The sequence below is a fragment of the Artibeus jamaicensis genome, unplaced genomic scaffold (assembly GCF_021234435.1).
Source record: "Artibeus jamaicensis isolate MK-2021 breed Jamaican fruit bat unplaced genomic scaffold, CSHL_Jam_final contig_851, whole genome shotgun sequence".
Classification (NCBI taxonomy): domain Eukaryota; kingdom Metazoa; phylum Chordata; class Mammalia; order Chiroptera; family Phyllostomidae; genus Artibeus; species Artibeus jamaicensis.
Genome location: NW_026521986.1, coordinates 2,193,871 through 2,209,764, shown reverse-complemented (window position 1 = coordinate 2,209,764; position 15,894 = coordinate 2,193,871). Strand labels below are relative to the sequence as shown.

Genomic DNA, 15,894 nt, shown 5'->3' with positions numbered 1-15,894 from the left:
GGAGGGGGAAGGGTTGAGGGGTATAATGGAGGAAAAAGGGGGAAGGGTCAAGTCAAAGAACCTGTATCAAGGACTTCTGGACAAAGACAATGGGGGCGGGGTGGAGGGAGGATTAAATATGGGAGGGGGTGGGTAGGTGAGAGTAATGGGTGAAAAGTGGGGACGACTGTAATTGAATAGTAATTTTTTTTAAGTAATGATGTTCTGCAAAAAAAAAAATGAGTTGTAAGAGGAAAGGAGAATGTGAGTACATGTGTTTATTCATTTGGGAAAAAGACATTCATCTCACTACCTAGTATTCTGAATTTCCACGATTATTGTGACAAATACAAATGTCAAAATATTTGAGGCTTTTTGTAGTTTTTTCATGAGTGTTTTTCTTTACACAAACAGGAATAACCCGAAGATAACTTCAAGCAAACTACCTGTAAACAGAAAACCTGTTATAGAAATTGTGGTCTATTTTTGTAATACATCAAAATACTATGTTGGTCAAAATAAATAGGTAAGAACAACACACTTTATTTCCATGTTACTACCAGACCCCACAGGGGTGTGTGTGTCTTTATAATTCGCTACGTTTGGGAAACCAGCTGAAACACAACAGGCAAGCACAATCGGGGCGAAACTAAGGGTTTCAGATTACACTCATTCAAGTTTTCCTTAAAACCAGAAACAGCACACCGGTAGGCACGCGGAACATGACTTTACTCTGAACAGTAACTAAATCGGTGCGAGGCCAGTGCTTCCGAAAGGCTCCTCCTGTCACAGAACAGTGTGTAGTGAGTGTCCGGTGTGCTTCACTGAGTAACAGCACGTTCTGTCGTGTCCGAGTCCAACCATAACCAAACAAAACCACCAAAAACATTAAGATATACTGACAGTCTTATTCCCATGTATGGCAGAAGAATACTAATACGTATTTTTTATTTCTGTACTTTTTTATTAAGAATACTTGTTAGGTTTTTTTTGGCATTTTATATTCAGTGTCCATTGGCTCCTTCTGAGAGTATCCGTGAAGGTTCAGTAAATTTTGCAGTGAACAAGTAAAAAAGGGCTGGTGTGGGCACCAAAGCCAAAAGGGGTAAGTCCTGTTCGAGTCTGTCCACTCTGGAAATGGAGATTATTCCATAAGCATGAAGTAACCAGTGGCTGAAGAGAACGATGAGTCTTTTCTTCCTGACCAGGAGATCATAGCAGTTCTATATAATTTTATAAAAGAAAGAAGAGAGAAACGTTATTGGACTGAATCAGCTAGATCACTCATTATATTTTAATTAAATGTATTTAAAAATCAAACCTCAATCACCGACCACCGGAGCTAAAAGGGCCCTGAGAGAGCACGCACACTAGCCACCGCACTTCACAGGGGAGGAGTGGTGGTCCCACGGGCAGGCAGAGGCAGCACCAGGAATGTCTCTAAGCTCTAGTGTACAGCACCACCGGGCGCTGGGAACTCTACGGCTTCTTTGGAAAGAGTGAACCAGAGGGGGAACTCCCCATGATGTGCCTTCTTCCTGCCCTGAGCCACTGCAGCGAGTCTATAGGTGAGATAGGAGGTGCACACACCAATTCCAGCGTTCCCACACAATTAGAAGGCGGCAGAAATGACATGTGACTACTCTGACTTCCTTTCAATCTCGAATACAGCTCTATAATATGCCTAAATTGGAAGGACCAAATTATCACAAAAGTAATAGCTACATGTGCTAATAAACATTCTGAAGTGTAATTTGCAATATTACATGACTTTCTCTTACTAAAGGGCTCATCAACTCAGCTATACAGCTAGACTTTCTTTTCCTGGTGCAGGTCTCTACTTCTGATTCATGGGTAGAGTGCTCACTGAAGTACATAGACATTTTACACAAGAGAGATTCCCAGGAGCAGAGAGACAAACAGGTGTCAGGCTGACATAACTACTACCCACAGTAGCTATGGATAACAAACAAAAATGCAAAAACTTCATTTTATTCAAATAATCATCTCCCCATCAAATATTTCTCCAGAGTTGAAAAAAGTGCCAAAACTAACTCGCTTATCTTTCTTACTTATACATACTGCATTACTGATCAAAGATCACAGGAGAAATGAGGACAGTATACAAATGGGAGCATGTGAATAATCACCATCAAGATACTCCGTCTAGCTCCTCTACGGTATTACGCTGTCTAAAAGTCACTCCGCTCACTTTCTCACTGATGTAACAGAAAGAGAAGCATCAACAGCAATCATTCCAAAATATTTTACAACTTACTTTCTTAAGTTAGAGCCTTTCTAAGTTAAGAATTATGAGAAAGCACGTTCTCTTACCCAGTGCAGTGGGCAGTTAAAGTACTAAGGCATTTGACACTTTTGTTCCTTTAGAATTTAGCCTTAAAATAAAGGGCCTTACTAACACCTTCCACTGAAATAATAAAAAGTTATAGACACAACACGGGTACCTCAGACCAGAAACAGTATCAGAATTAATGTTACTATTAATGTTATTTGCAAATCACTAAAATATTATAGATATTAGAGGACAAAAATAAACATCCAAAATCAAAAAAATAAAATTGGGGACACAACATAGAAGGGTGAAGAATGAATAATATAATTGCTGATGACAGTGCTGCCATCATAAATAGTATAAAATTAGTGCTATGTACAGTAAAGCACTTTCATGTTTCCCTCAGAATGATGTTAGGAAGCTTCAACATTTCGTTATTAAGTATGTTCTATGGGCAAATAATTGAAACGATTTTTCCCCCAACAGGCTAGACAGCTGAGCCTGACTACTTCACTAATGCCCAGGCATACAGACGACCTTTCATAAACATAACCAGTGAGCTCAAAGCTATTTAGTGTCTCAAGTAGCCAGGGGTCACTGAGACAATCCACTGCGCTGTCATATCATATGTATTACTCTCCTGTTCAATTGTGAAATCCATGAAAAAACCTCTAACAGAGGAAAAAACTTTTCCTACCTCTATTTCAGAAGCCGACATGTACACAGCGAGAGTGACCAAAGACAACACTAGTATAATGTACGGGAAGGCGTAGTCTGGAAAACAAACATTGGCATTCTGTTAAAAATTAAGTAAATTTTCTGGATAAACAAAAATTCAAACAGTACAATTGTCCCCATAACTGGAAAATTTTTCAGCCAGTCCTGTGAGAGACCCATGCCCAGGACACAGGGATCTGGAAGCTGACAATTTCTAAACCGTTCCAGCCCTGACACCAGACAGGTGTGAATAACATGTACTCTGTTGCCCAGTCCGTGCACAGCCAAAACTGATGTCACGTCTCACCAACCTATTTGCTTCTAGCTTTCCATTTTCCATTAACCAGCTACCAAGTCCAAAAGCTACTTTATCGTGTTCTCCTCCCATTCCCTCAACCCCCGAATGCAATGCCACCTAGTTCAGTCAACTCTGTCTTCAAAGGAGATTTTCACTCCTACTGTCTTTCTGCTTTAGGTCAGACAGACTTGGGTCATAACCTCTTAACTGATCCCCCAGGTTCTGTTCCCCTGCCATCCATCTTCCACGCTGCCCCCAAGTTCTCTCTGTAGAATGCAAACCTAGACATGTCTCTCTTCTGCCTAAAATCCTTTTCAGAGTAGGTCTCTATCCCTAGAGCAAGAATAGCAACCTCAGAAGCCTGCAGAGGCCAGCCAGCCAGGTTAGTAGCTGACCTGTGGGCCAAATCTAAGGAGACAGAGAACGGCAGGAGCTAGAAGGAACCACAGATTTTCAAATATCATGCAGTCCAGCTGAAAACGATATGTCTGTAAACCAGAGTATGAGGCAACACAGCCCTGACTAGTCTGCAATTTCCCTTGGCCTTACCCTCAGAGCACCACCCTAATCTTGAACCAAATTCATCACTAAGCTACATGACTTGCCCTCTGTACCCTGGTAGGCCCCACATCAAAGATGGTACCTAACATCCCTGCAACAATGTTCAATGTCGTACCGCGTCCTCTCAGCTGCTGCAGCTTTCTCAGTATGTGAGCCCTTTAACGCCACCTTTTTCTTTTTCTTCTTTTGCATGACAGTTTAGTCTAACTGTGTGCTGGATAAATGCATGAATGGTTATATTAAAATAAAGAATTGCCCTGGCTGGTTTGGCTCAGTTGGATGGAGCACTGTCTAATAAACCAAAGGATCTCGGGTTCCAGCCCTGGTCAGAGCATGTGCCTCGGCTGTGGGTATGTCCCTGGGGGGGGTGGGTGCCTGCAAGAGGTAACTAACTGATGTTTCTCTGCCTTGCTCTCTCCCTCCCTCCCACTCTCTGGAACATCAATAAGCATGTCCTCAGGTGAAGATAAAAAATAATAATAAAATATAAAAAAACTATACTGAAGCTTCTTTCGCTGTATTGAAAAGGCTTCCATAAAGAAACTTAGAAATCTAAGACCTAACAATGATAAATAGGATACATTACCAAGAGTAACTTCCATATTATTTGCAAAAACCAGTTTTTGTTTTCTAATTTATACTTACTCTTATTACTCTCCTGTTCAATTGTGAAATCCATGAAAAAACCTCTAACAGAGGAAAAAACTTTTCCTACCCCTAGTTCAGAAGCCGACATGTACACAGCGAGAGTGACCAAAGACAACACCTGAGGACATTTTTAGGTTTTAAAAATGAACTGAGGGCCAAATCTAAGGCCAAATCTAGTTCAACCTAGTGTTGCTCTAGGTTATCTTCACCTGAGGACATTTTTGGGTTTTAAAAATCTTCCTGTTTAGGTTATAAGCTTCGAATACAAAGCACTGTCTAAATAGAAATCAGTTTTGATTAGCTGCCACTGATTTCTTGAGCATTTTTATTTCATTCCAAAAAACCCATCATTTAAAAAAATAAGGCTTATTATATTTCTGCAAAAATGCATACTATGGTTTATCTTCCAGAATAAAAAAAATTCCATTTTAAAGAAAAAGTGCACAAATTATACTCAGTGAAAATAGTTTGTCACATATAATAATAACTACATGAGCCATTTTCCCAAGAAACTTACATAACAGGCCTCCGCCGACTGCCTGAAGCACAGTTAAAATTGGGAAGAAGTACAGTGCTGCGTAAATACTTTTAAATCGATCGGACTTCCCTAACCCACAGGCAATCTTCTTTACCAGAAGAGGTCGGAGCAGCATCATCAGTACCAAGCAGAAGGCATAATAGATAAATACAATGGTATAGCTGTAAAATAAGAAATTATATTATCAAAAATATGTTCTAAAATAGTTTATTATTGATCCTATAAAAGGTTAAAAAAGTAGACTTCTGGCTGAGACGGACGCATAGGTAGACACACTGCCTCCTCGCACAACCAAAAGAAGGACAACAATAATTTAAAAACCACCAGAACTGAGAGAAAAATCGAACTGTAGGGAAGTCTGACAACCAAGGAGATAAAGAAGAAACATCCACCCAGACCAGTGGGAAGGGTGGAGACCGGCAGCCGGGGCAGAGAGGACTTGAGGCGAGGTGGTGGCTGGCCAACCCGTGAGGCTCAGCTGGTGGAGCTGGCAATCCCACATTCACGTGCAGGAGGAACAGTGGGGAGCAAGACAGACAGAGCAACCCAGGGCTCCGGTGCGGGGGAATAAAACCTCAAACCTCTGACTGAAAACACCTGTGTGGGTTGAGGCAGCAGTGGAAGAAAATACCAGCCTCACAGGAGAGTTCCTTGGAGAGACCCACAGAGTCCTAGAACGTACACAAGCCCACCCACCCTGAGATCAGCACCAGAAGGGCCCACTTTACTTGTGGGAAGCAGGGGAAATGACTGAAATTTGGCAGAGAGTAGAGCAAGTGCCATTGTTCCCTCTAGGACCCCTCCCCCACATTCAGCTTTGCAATGCAGCTACATGGGTTGCCCCACCCTGGTGAACACCTAAGGTTCTGCCCCTCATATGTAACAGCTGTGCCAAGACATAAAAATGGCCCAAGTGTAAGAACAGATTGAAACTCCAAAAAAAATGTAACTAAGTGACAAAGAGCCAACCTATCAGATGCACAGTTCAAAACACTGGTAATCAGGATGCTCACAGAATTGGTTGAATTTGCTTGCAAATTAGATGGAAAAATGAAGGCTATACTAAGTGAAATGAAGGAAAATGCACAGGGAACCAACAATGATGGGAAGGAAACTGGGACTCAAATCAAAGGAGTGGACCAGAAGGAAGAAAGAAACATCCAACCAGAAAAGAATGAAGAAACAAGAATTCAAAAAAAATGAGAAGAGGCTTAGGAACCTCCAGGGTATCTTTAAACATTCCAACATCCAAATTATACGGTACCAGAAGGAGAAGAAGAGCAACAAGTGGAAAACTTAATGAAAAAGAACTTCCCCAATCTGGCAAAGGAAATAGACTTTCAGGAAGTACAGGAAGCTCAGACAGTCCCAAAGAAGGTGGACCCAACGAGGAACACACCAAGGCACATCATAATTACATTAGCCAAAATTAAAATGAAGCAGAGAATTCTAGAAGCAGCAAGACATAAGGGGACAGTCACCTACAAAAGAGTTCCCATCAGACTGTCAGCTGATTTCTCAAAAGAGACCTTCCAGGCAAGAAGGGGCTGGAAAGAAGTATTCCAAGTCATGAAATCCAAAGACCTACATGCAAGATTGCTCTATCCAGCCCAGGCTGGTGTAGCTCAGTGGATTGAGCACGGGCCTGTGAACCAGGCAATCGCGGTTCGATACCCAGTCAGGGCACATACCTAGGTTGCAGGCCAGTTCCCAGGAGGGGATGCACGAAAGGCAACCGTACATTGATGGTTCTCTCCCTCTCTCCTTCCCTTCCCCTCTAAAGATAAATAAATAAAATATTTAAAAAAAAAAAAAAAGATTGCTCTATTCAGCAAAGCTTTCATTTAGAATGGAAGGGCAGATAAAGTGCTTCTCAGGTAAGGTCAAGTTAAAGGAGTTTATCATCACCAAACCATTATTATATGAAATGTTAAAGGAACTTATCTAAGAAAAAGAAGATAAAAAAGATGAACAGTGAAGCCCTGGCTGGTGTAGCTCAGTGGATTGAGCATGGGCCTGCGAACCAAAAGATCTCAGTTCAATTCCCAGTCCAGGGCACATGCCTGGATTGCAGGCCAGTTCCCAGCAGGGGATGCATGAGAAGCAACCATACACTGATATTTCTCTCCCTCTCTCCTTCCCTTCCTTTCTAAAGATAAGTAAATAAAATTATTTTAAAAATATATGAACAGTGAAAGGACAGCAAACTCACAGTTATTAATAACCACACCTAAAACAAAAGCAAACTAAGAGGACAGCTAGATCAGGAGCGAACCATAGAAATGAAGATCTCAAGGAGGGTTAGCAACAGGGGAGTGGGAGGAGGAGAAGGGGGGAGAAGGTACAGAAAATAAGTAGCATAGACAGTAGATAGAAAATAGGGGGGAGGGTAAGAATAGTAGGGGAAATATAGAATCTAAAGAACTTGAGACACATGGTCATAAACTAAAGGAGGGAGGGGTGTGCAGGGTGGAGGGGAATGAAGGGGGGGAATAGAACAACTGTAATGGCATAATCAATAAAATATATTTACAAAAAAGAGAGAGAAAAGCAGGTTTAGAAAGTATATTAATTCTACCCGTCAAATATTCATATTTGCGCTAGGCTGGCCAGGAGGACTCTCACACTTTAGTGAGAAGTGCATGCTGTTTCCTCTCCAGGAGGCAGTCTGAAAATGCGCATCCCAAATCCTAAAATGTTTGTATCCTTCCATTCAGCAACTTTACTTATAGAAATTTATCAAAGGGAAATATAAAGGGATACACAAAAAAACTTTATGAATAAGGTTTTTTGGGATTAATAATAAAGAAAACTCAGGAAGAAAATAAATATTCAACAACAGAAAACTGGTTAAATTTTATAGTACATTCATGCTGAATACTATGTAGCTATTACTTCATTGATTGAAGCTGAGGGTACAGCTCTATAAAAATCAACAAAAGACTCTATCAGTCATATATATATGTATGTATGTATTATTTTATACATATATGAAATGTTTTCTTATATATGAAAAAATATATGTGTATGTATATATAAATATGTGAGTATTATATATATGTGTATATATATATTTCAGCCATATATGTGGAAAGAGAGAGAGTATATACATGGAATAAATAATTTGCAGGGCTAAAGCTGGGCAGATGTAAAAGATTTTTGCATCTCGATAACTGGATCTCATTTTTTGAAAACTACCTTTTTACATATGTATATGTGTGTTTTGGCACTTCGTACCATTAAGAACTTTCTCGAAAACACATCAAATGAACACCAACAATTTACAGAACTTTTAAAAATGAAGTAGTCTGGGATGGTATTATACAGAATGTTATGAATTTGATACTTTTGCAATAAAACATTCAAAATTGCATTTGAAAACAAAAAAGAAAAACAAAAAAGAAAGAACATTAACTCAAACATTATATCAGCTACTGCTCAGTGCTTCCTACATGTAAGGCGCTGCACTGCACCTGACGTGTATGGATTTATTTAACCCTCATCCCCACCTTGTAAGGGATAATCACTCCCATCCTATGAACGGGGAGACTGAGCTACAAGAGGCTCTGAACAGGCTCAAGCTGCCACAACTACTGGCAGACCTAGGATTCAAACTCAGGCTTGTTTTTCGCTCCAAAGCCCATACTTCTTCCTGTGTGTCAGATATTACTTCTCTGCTGCATATCAAAAAGATTTTCCTTACAAATCCCTTTTTAAGAAACATGTATGGCTTATTTTGTAAGTGTCTACACACACTTCAACACCAATACAAAAATACTTTCACTTCTATTACACTAAGATGTATTTCTATTTTCTCCTATGAGATGATGTTCCCTTAAGAAAATCATTTCTGTGTATTTCCCCCTGTGCCTAGATGCCATTTTACAATGCTCAACCTGTTGAAATAAATGGAATCTGTAATTATCATCTTTCAAAAACAGATCCATAGTTTAGATAAATACTTACAGCGGGTAGACAGCTTCATGAGTACAGTGCACTGTGGTCACGTAATCTGGACTGGGGTTGTAAAGCATTGTGTACCAATCAGAAAGCATCAATACTCGACATGAGCGGATATAAAGAACACCGACTGGATCGCTCACAAGCAAGGTGATAATAGCTGCCGCACTGCATTCAAATAATGCTGTGATGTGCTGGAAAAGAGCACTGGAGCTAACAAAAAAAGAAGCACAATTACCAAATAATTATTAGTGCCAAAGAGCTTTTTATAAAACCTGGATATGATTCAAGGCATGTTTTTTTTTAAAGATTTTATTTATCTATTTTAGAGAGAGGAAGGGAGGGAGGAGAGGGAGAGAATCATCAATGTGTGGTTGCCTCCTGCACACCCCCTACTGGGGACCTGGCCCACAGCCCAGGCATGTGCCCTGACTGAGAATCAAACCAGTGACCCTTTGGTTCACAGGCTGGCACTCAATCCAATGAGCCACACCAGCCAGGACTCAAGATATGTTTTCTAAAAAGAAATTTTCACTGTTAACTCCTGAAACTGAGGATAAAATACTCTTACACTTTTGACACATAAATGGCCTATGTACATTTACTACATAAACAGATAAACATAAATTTCATGGGGGTAGGTGGAATTATGGAATTAAAGAGGTGACAATGACAAAGGGGTTAGCCTCAGACAGCCAAGCCCCTACTTCCTATATTAGAAGTCTGACGTCTGAGGAAAATGAAAAAGAAGGCCTTTGTGTTCCTTGTTACCAACTTACTAGGTAGGGTAAGCACAGTGAACCCACTCCCTCTTAAACCCACTGGTCCTGCCTAAATGCTGACCACTCCTCTGTTCCACCTACGAAACAAAGCTTTACCCTCACCCCGACCAACGTAGCTCAGTTGGTTGGGTGTCATCCTACAAACCAAGACATTTTGGGTTCAATTCTGGTCAGGGCACAAGCCTCAGCTGCGGGTTTGGTCCCCACTTAGGGTGTATGCGAGAGGCAACCAATCAATGTTTCTCTGCCTCTCTCCTTCTCTTCCCCTCTCTGGAATCTGTAAGAGGAAAGGGGGAAGAAAAGAAAGGGGGAGGGAGGGGGGGGGGGGGGGGAGGGGAGGGGAGGGGAGGGGAGGGAGGGGAGGGGAGGGAGGGGAAAAGAAAGCTCTATCTGCTCCAAATTATCCCTCGAAACATACTTGATGTTTTGGTTGTAATGCATTTGGAAGGTACCCTCTTACCCCCACCACCTCTTCTCTACTTAGACCTGAGAAGTCTCAACAATTAACTGAGCATTTATTCTATATTAGCTTTAACATATTCACATCTTTCTCATCATAATCTCTCATTACTCATAACAAAAATTAAAAGGATGAGAGCTTCTTTTTAAAAATTAATTTATAGATTCTTCTGGGGGAAAAAACATTTCTTCCAACATAGACATCACCATGGATTTATTAAGTAGAACGCAGAGAAGTGCTGATCCTATTTCAACTGGCCATCCCTTCCATTTCCATTCCCGGGACTGGAATCTGGCCATCAGTGTTTCTCCGATAGCCCTCTGATTTCTCATCCACCCTCCGCAGATGTCTTCCAAAAGTAAACCTTTGCTGATAAACCATTCACTCGGTAAATACTAAGCAAGCATCTCCAACATGCCAGCCATTGTGCTGGTCTCGGAGATTCCGTGGAGAACAACAGGGATGGTCACTGCCCTCTTGCAGCTTAGAGTCAAGGGTGGGCAGAACATTAATTGAGAAAACAAACATAACTAACTATAAATTGTGTTGAGTGCTAAATACAAAACAAACAAGAAAATGAAGAGTGCTATTAAAAAAGAAAAAAGAGTACATCTACTTTACACTGGCTTGGGAAGGCTTCTCCAAATAGGTGTAACTTAAACTGAAACCTGAAGGAAAAAAGGCAGAGAGGCAAAAAGTTGCAGTGAAAGGGACAAGAAAGTATTCCAGGCAGAAGAGCGAGCCTGGGGAAAGGGAAAGGACACACAACAGGAAAGATGCCGAGAAGTCAGAGGAACTAATGCCGGTGCGGCTAAAATATAATAGGGCGGAATGTGACTCCTCATTCCCATCCGAATAAAGTTCCCATCCTCATCAAGAACCTTCACAACTAAAGTGTCCATCAGTAGACAGTGGATCAAAACACTGTGGTTCATCTACACAATGGAATACCATGCAGCAAAAGAAAGAAGGAACTTTTCTACCTTTTGCAACAGCATGGATGGAACTGGAGAACACTATGCTAAGTGATATTAGCCAGTTGGTGAAAGACAAATACAATATGATTTCACCTATTAGAGCAATCTAATGAACAAAATAACAAGCAAAACAGAACCAGAGACATAGAAACATGGAACAGACAGACAGTGACCAGAGAAAAGGAAGGAGGAGAGTAATAGTGGAAAGAAGGGGAAGGGACTAGTCAAAAAACATGTATGAATGACCCATGGACATGGACAATGGTGTAGGGATTGACTGCGGGAGCCGAGGGTGGGCTGAGCGCAGGAGGGCAAAGGGAGAAAAATTGGGACAACTGTAATAGAATAATAATAAAAAATAAAGGACACAATTAAAAGATAAAAAGAAAACTTCACATTCTGGCCCGGTCTACCCTTCCCACTCTCCTTTTCACTACCTCTTTCACTTGCAGTCCACACTTCGACCAGAGGGACTCCTTCCAATCCCCCTGTAACAGGGCACACAGTTTATACCTCTGTGCCATTGTTCAAGCTGTTTCCTCTGCCTAAAATGTTCTTTCTCGTCTTGTCTTTCAGATCCTAGTGGGCACAATTTATCTCTTCTACTCTTTATGATTCCAGAGCGTTTTGTTTACAATGCTTCCATACACTTTTTGTTTATATACTTTCAAGACCGATTTATATTACATTTCATTTATATATATTCGTCTCTGCTACATGATTATGGCTATCAACCATGTCAGTTATTTGGGTACCACCTCCTTTGATCTTCTAAACACAGAACACAGTGCTTCATAAATGCTTATGGAGTTAATGTGCTAGTGTAAGTTTTCATAATTAGGTCACAGCTATATCATTTTAACTACATTTGAGAAGATAACTAGTAGCAAATTAAATTATAAAGTATTTGTTCTAGAACAATAAAGTTTGAAAACAAAAGCCATTCTTTGTAAAAAGGCAATAAAGATTCTAATTTTTTACCCCACACCCTGGTATAGTTATTGGTTTTAGAGAGAGAAAGAAACACCTGTGTGCAAGAGGAGCCTTGAGCATCCCCCGCCTGCAGGCACCCCGACAGGGGACTGAAACACAACCTAATGAGTGCCCTGACCGAGAATCGAACCTGCATTCTTTTGGTACATGGGATGACACTTCCACCAAGTGAGCTACTTAGCCAGGGCTGCAAATATCATAATTTATAATTTAAAAAAAAAATCTTTAAAAAAATATCGAATACTTTTAAAAAAATTTCTTCAAGCTCATTTAAAGTAAAATAGACATCAGATACTTCCCGTAATAACTACTGAAGGAGTAAATAATTATTAATTACTGAATAATTAATGCCCTATCATTAAGTTTTCTTGCTATAATGAAAAGTAACCAGAAGATAAAGCAAAAGCAGGTTTACCACTTTTAAAACCACAGCCCTGTCTGGTGTGGCTCAGTAGGTTGCGTGCTGGCCTGGGAAGTGAAAGGTCGCTGGTCTGATTCCCAGTGGGCATATGCTGGGTTGGGGGCCAGGCTCCCAGCTGAGGGCATGAGACAGGCAATTGACCTATGTATCTTTCACATATTGATGTTTCCCTCCCTCTCTTCCCCTCTCTGTAAAACAAAATAAATTTAAAAAAATAATTAAAATGAGAAGTAGTGTAATTACTTGATAAGGTCTTTTAAGTGATAATTATTCCAACATCAGTCCATCCAGATACATTCACAGAAAGTGCTAACCTCTTTTTCCCTGAGTACCATTCAATGAAGAACCAATGTAAAACCAGAGGAAGCATGGCCATGAATCCAAGATAGAGCCAGTCGTAAAGCTCTGGAGACTCTGTGCACGGCTGACAATACTTCTGTGCATTTGTTCTCTGTCCTCTTGGACACACCTACAAGGTATAAAAAGTGTGCACAGCTAATACTGGAGAACATTAATACCCCCCAAAATCTCTCTATAAGATATCCCATTTAAACATGTTTAAACATGTTTCCATGTGCATCTTTCAGAAATCAACAAAGAGAAAGCATAAGTAAAATAAAAAGAAATCTACAGTGTATTTGCCTATATCTGCATAATGCTCTTAAAGGGGTCCTTTCACTAAGTTACTAAATTAGCTGAGTAGTAGTAAATGAAGAACCTAGTTATTAATAGTGTATAAAAATAACTGCAAACAAGTATTCTGGAACTGTAAAGTGAACTTACTTGGATGTCCAAGTCACTGTACTATATCATTAATAAAAATTAAAAATTACTACAAAATTATAAAATGTTTTAAAAAACACAGTAACTGTGATTGTCAAAAGGATGTAGTATACATCAGTCAATCAATACAAAGACAAATATTTTATTATGCCTACATATCTTTATAAATTAATGAGTAGACTGAAGAAAAAAGATATTCCATGTGTGAAAATATTTCAAAAGCAAAGAGCATACAAACGTGAAGACTTACCCCACATTCTCCATATATTTCTGTCGAGCCATTTTTAAATAACAGGGTCTTCCCACAGTAAAGTCCAAGGCATGCTGGTTGAATATCGACAGCTTTTTAAAAACAAATGCCAGTACAATAACATCTCTTGTGATTATAAAAAATAGTGCAACTTGAAGCACTTGGCAGAAATATCAACACACTTTCAGTTTAAAAAAATCATATGTATGACAAAAAGTCTTAATGCATTTAAAAATTAAATTTCTCCTTTACACTGGGGCGCTGCAGAAAGTTATACTGGAACTCTGATGTTAATACAGTTTCTTATCATTAATGTCCTCAGTCCTCTACCAGCAAATCAGGATGTATCCCTGGACCTCAAGGCCTAGCCTGGCCTGCCTCCTATGGCTCCATCCAGCCCCGCCCCTTAATCAGACAGTCTGGACTACTGGATTCACACTGTCCATAATAAGAGGACTGGGGGGGGAATCACTGCTTTTCATTTTGCTCAGGCAGGTCAGTGAACCCATTGGCTTGTGCACACGCACGCAACACCGATTATCACCCTCTTTCATCATAGAACACATTTTACTACCAGAAAAGCGGAAAGGACGTAATTTCAGAATATAGGGCAGGCCCGTAGAGTCAATAATTCACCTTTATAATAAACTTATTACATTGTCCTGATTCTTGTCATTTTTGTTGGGGACAAGTGAAAATTTCAGCAAGCTGTCACTGGGCCTCTGACCAATATTTGGGAACCCCCTACCTCTCTCCAGGCTTGGGGAAAATAGAAAGCAGCTCTTCTTTTACAAAACAAACCGCTCAGGATTTACAGATTGTCTCTGACCTCACCAACAGGTAGAAGTTATTGAGGGAGGATTTCTCATCAGTGGCATGTTTCCCTTCATTCACTGATCCAGTCATTCAATATCCATGGGTTAAGTGCCAGATTCCACTGGTTAGGGGCAACTAAAGATCCGCAGAGGAACATCACAGATCCCCTGCCTTCAAGGAACCTACAGCCTAGTGCGGAAGAAACCCAAAACTGAGGTCAAATGTAATTTAATACGAAAACTATACATTTCTACAATTATTCTTGAGCAATCATTTCCCAAATTCTTCATGAATTCACAGCCTAGAAATGGCCTGATCCACAATACCCTTTCTCCTTTCAAATTCAAGTAGACTTTTGATTTTTTTTTTCTCCTTGTGCTACAAGGGGGAAAAGAAAGAAAAGACCTAGCACTGACAAAAATGCCTCAAGTGTAATATTTTCACATTTATCAAATTTCTGAAATTAAAAAAACCCCATGGGCTTCTTTACCTTATTTGGCCCTTATTTTTAAATCAATTGTAATCACAATGTTCTAAAGTAATACATGGAAATGAAGTGTTTCAGATTTTTTGAGAAGACAGACGTTAAAGAATCGGAAGTTTCTTCTACCCAGGCAGTGCATCTAGGAGATGCTTAATAAATGTAAGTAATGTCAAGTTTTTCAAGCCCCAAGTCCTGAAAACCAACAACAGCTTATCAGCAGCCAAACAAAAGCCTGACTCCCAATGTCCGTTCATTTTCCCTTGCATTTCCTTCGGTAAACGAGAGCTGAAAGTTTGACACCCCCCCTCCCAATCTTTGTTAAGCCCTGTTAGCTGAGGTTAAATGCTGAAGCAAGAGACCATAGGGATATGGCCATTCGCTTCTGCTTCCTTTACTGTTTTTCTGCCCAGACTAAAGCCTGCGTGTAGATTTTGAAGTCAATTCTCAGGAATGTTAAACAGAGGGACTGACACAGAAACTGAAGTGGCCTTCTGAACAGAGCAGCAAAAGCCTAGCCTATCCCCCTCTCCACACGCGCTCGGCTTCTCCTCTACAGCAGGTCTGGAGCCGACACTTCCCCACCCCGTCTCACTCCACCCTCGAGCCCCGCAAGAGTCTAGGGCCCAGCCCCAGGTCCGGTGGGAGCAAGAACCTAGAATGAGCCGCTACCTGGGGGCCGCCCACGGGGGCTGAGCCCAGAGTCAGCGGCCTAGGGAAACACCAGGGACAATGACAAACGTTTCCCAGGACCTCAAACACCACTTACCCATTGGCCGCTTCTAAATTATCCCGGAGAAGTCCCAGGATTAGCCGGCCCAGCAGCACGGCCCAGACTTCCGGGACACGGACGCCTCCGGGGTTCCGTCTCCTGGTAACCCGGGCAACCGCTACGAAGACCCGCCTCCCGCCTCTCACTTCCTTGTTTGTGCCCGGA

General features: G+C 40.8%; 1 protein-coding gene across 3 annotated transcripts; it reads right to left on the bottom strand.

Annotated features, from left to right (window-relative positions):
• Positions 1-502: 502 nt before the first annotated feature.
• On the bottom strand, positions 503-15,831 carry JKAMP (JNK1/MAPK8 associated membrane protein). Of its 3 annotated transcripts, none has more exons than XM_037139890.2 (7): positions 15,727-15,831; positions 13,661-13,752; positions 12,942-13,096; positions 9,001-9,207; positions 5,014-5,195; positions 2,970-3,046; positions 503-1,202 (listed from the first exon to the last, which is right to left on the bottom strand). In XM_037139890.2, the coding sequence occupies exons 1-7, from the start codon at positions 15,728-15,730 to the stop codon at positions 984-986; spliced, it is 936 nt and encodes a 311-aa protein (XP_036995785.1). In that variant the 5' UTR covers positions 15,731-15,831; the 3' UTR covers positions 503-983. The 3 variants fall into 3 exon arrangements, with proteins under 3 accessions (XP_036995785.1, XP_036995790.1, XP_036995795.1); XM_037139895.2 differs by having other exon boundaries at positions 13,661-13,734; XM_037139900.2 differs by lacking the exon at positions 2,970-3,046 and having other exon boundaries at positions 1,113-1,202.
• Positions 15,832-15,894: the final 63 nt, after the last annotated feature.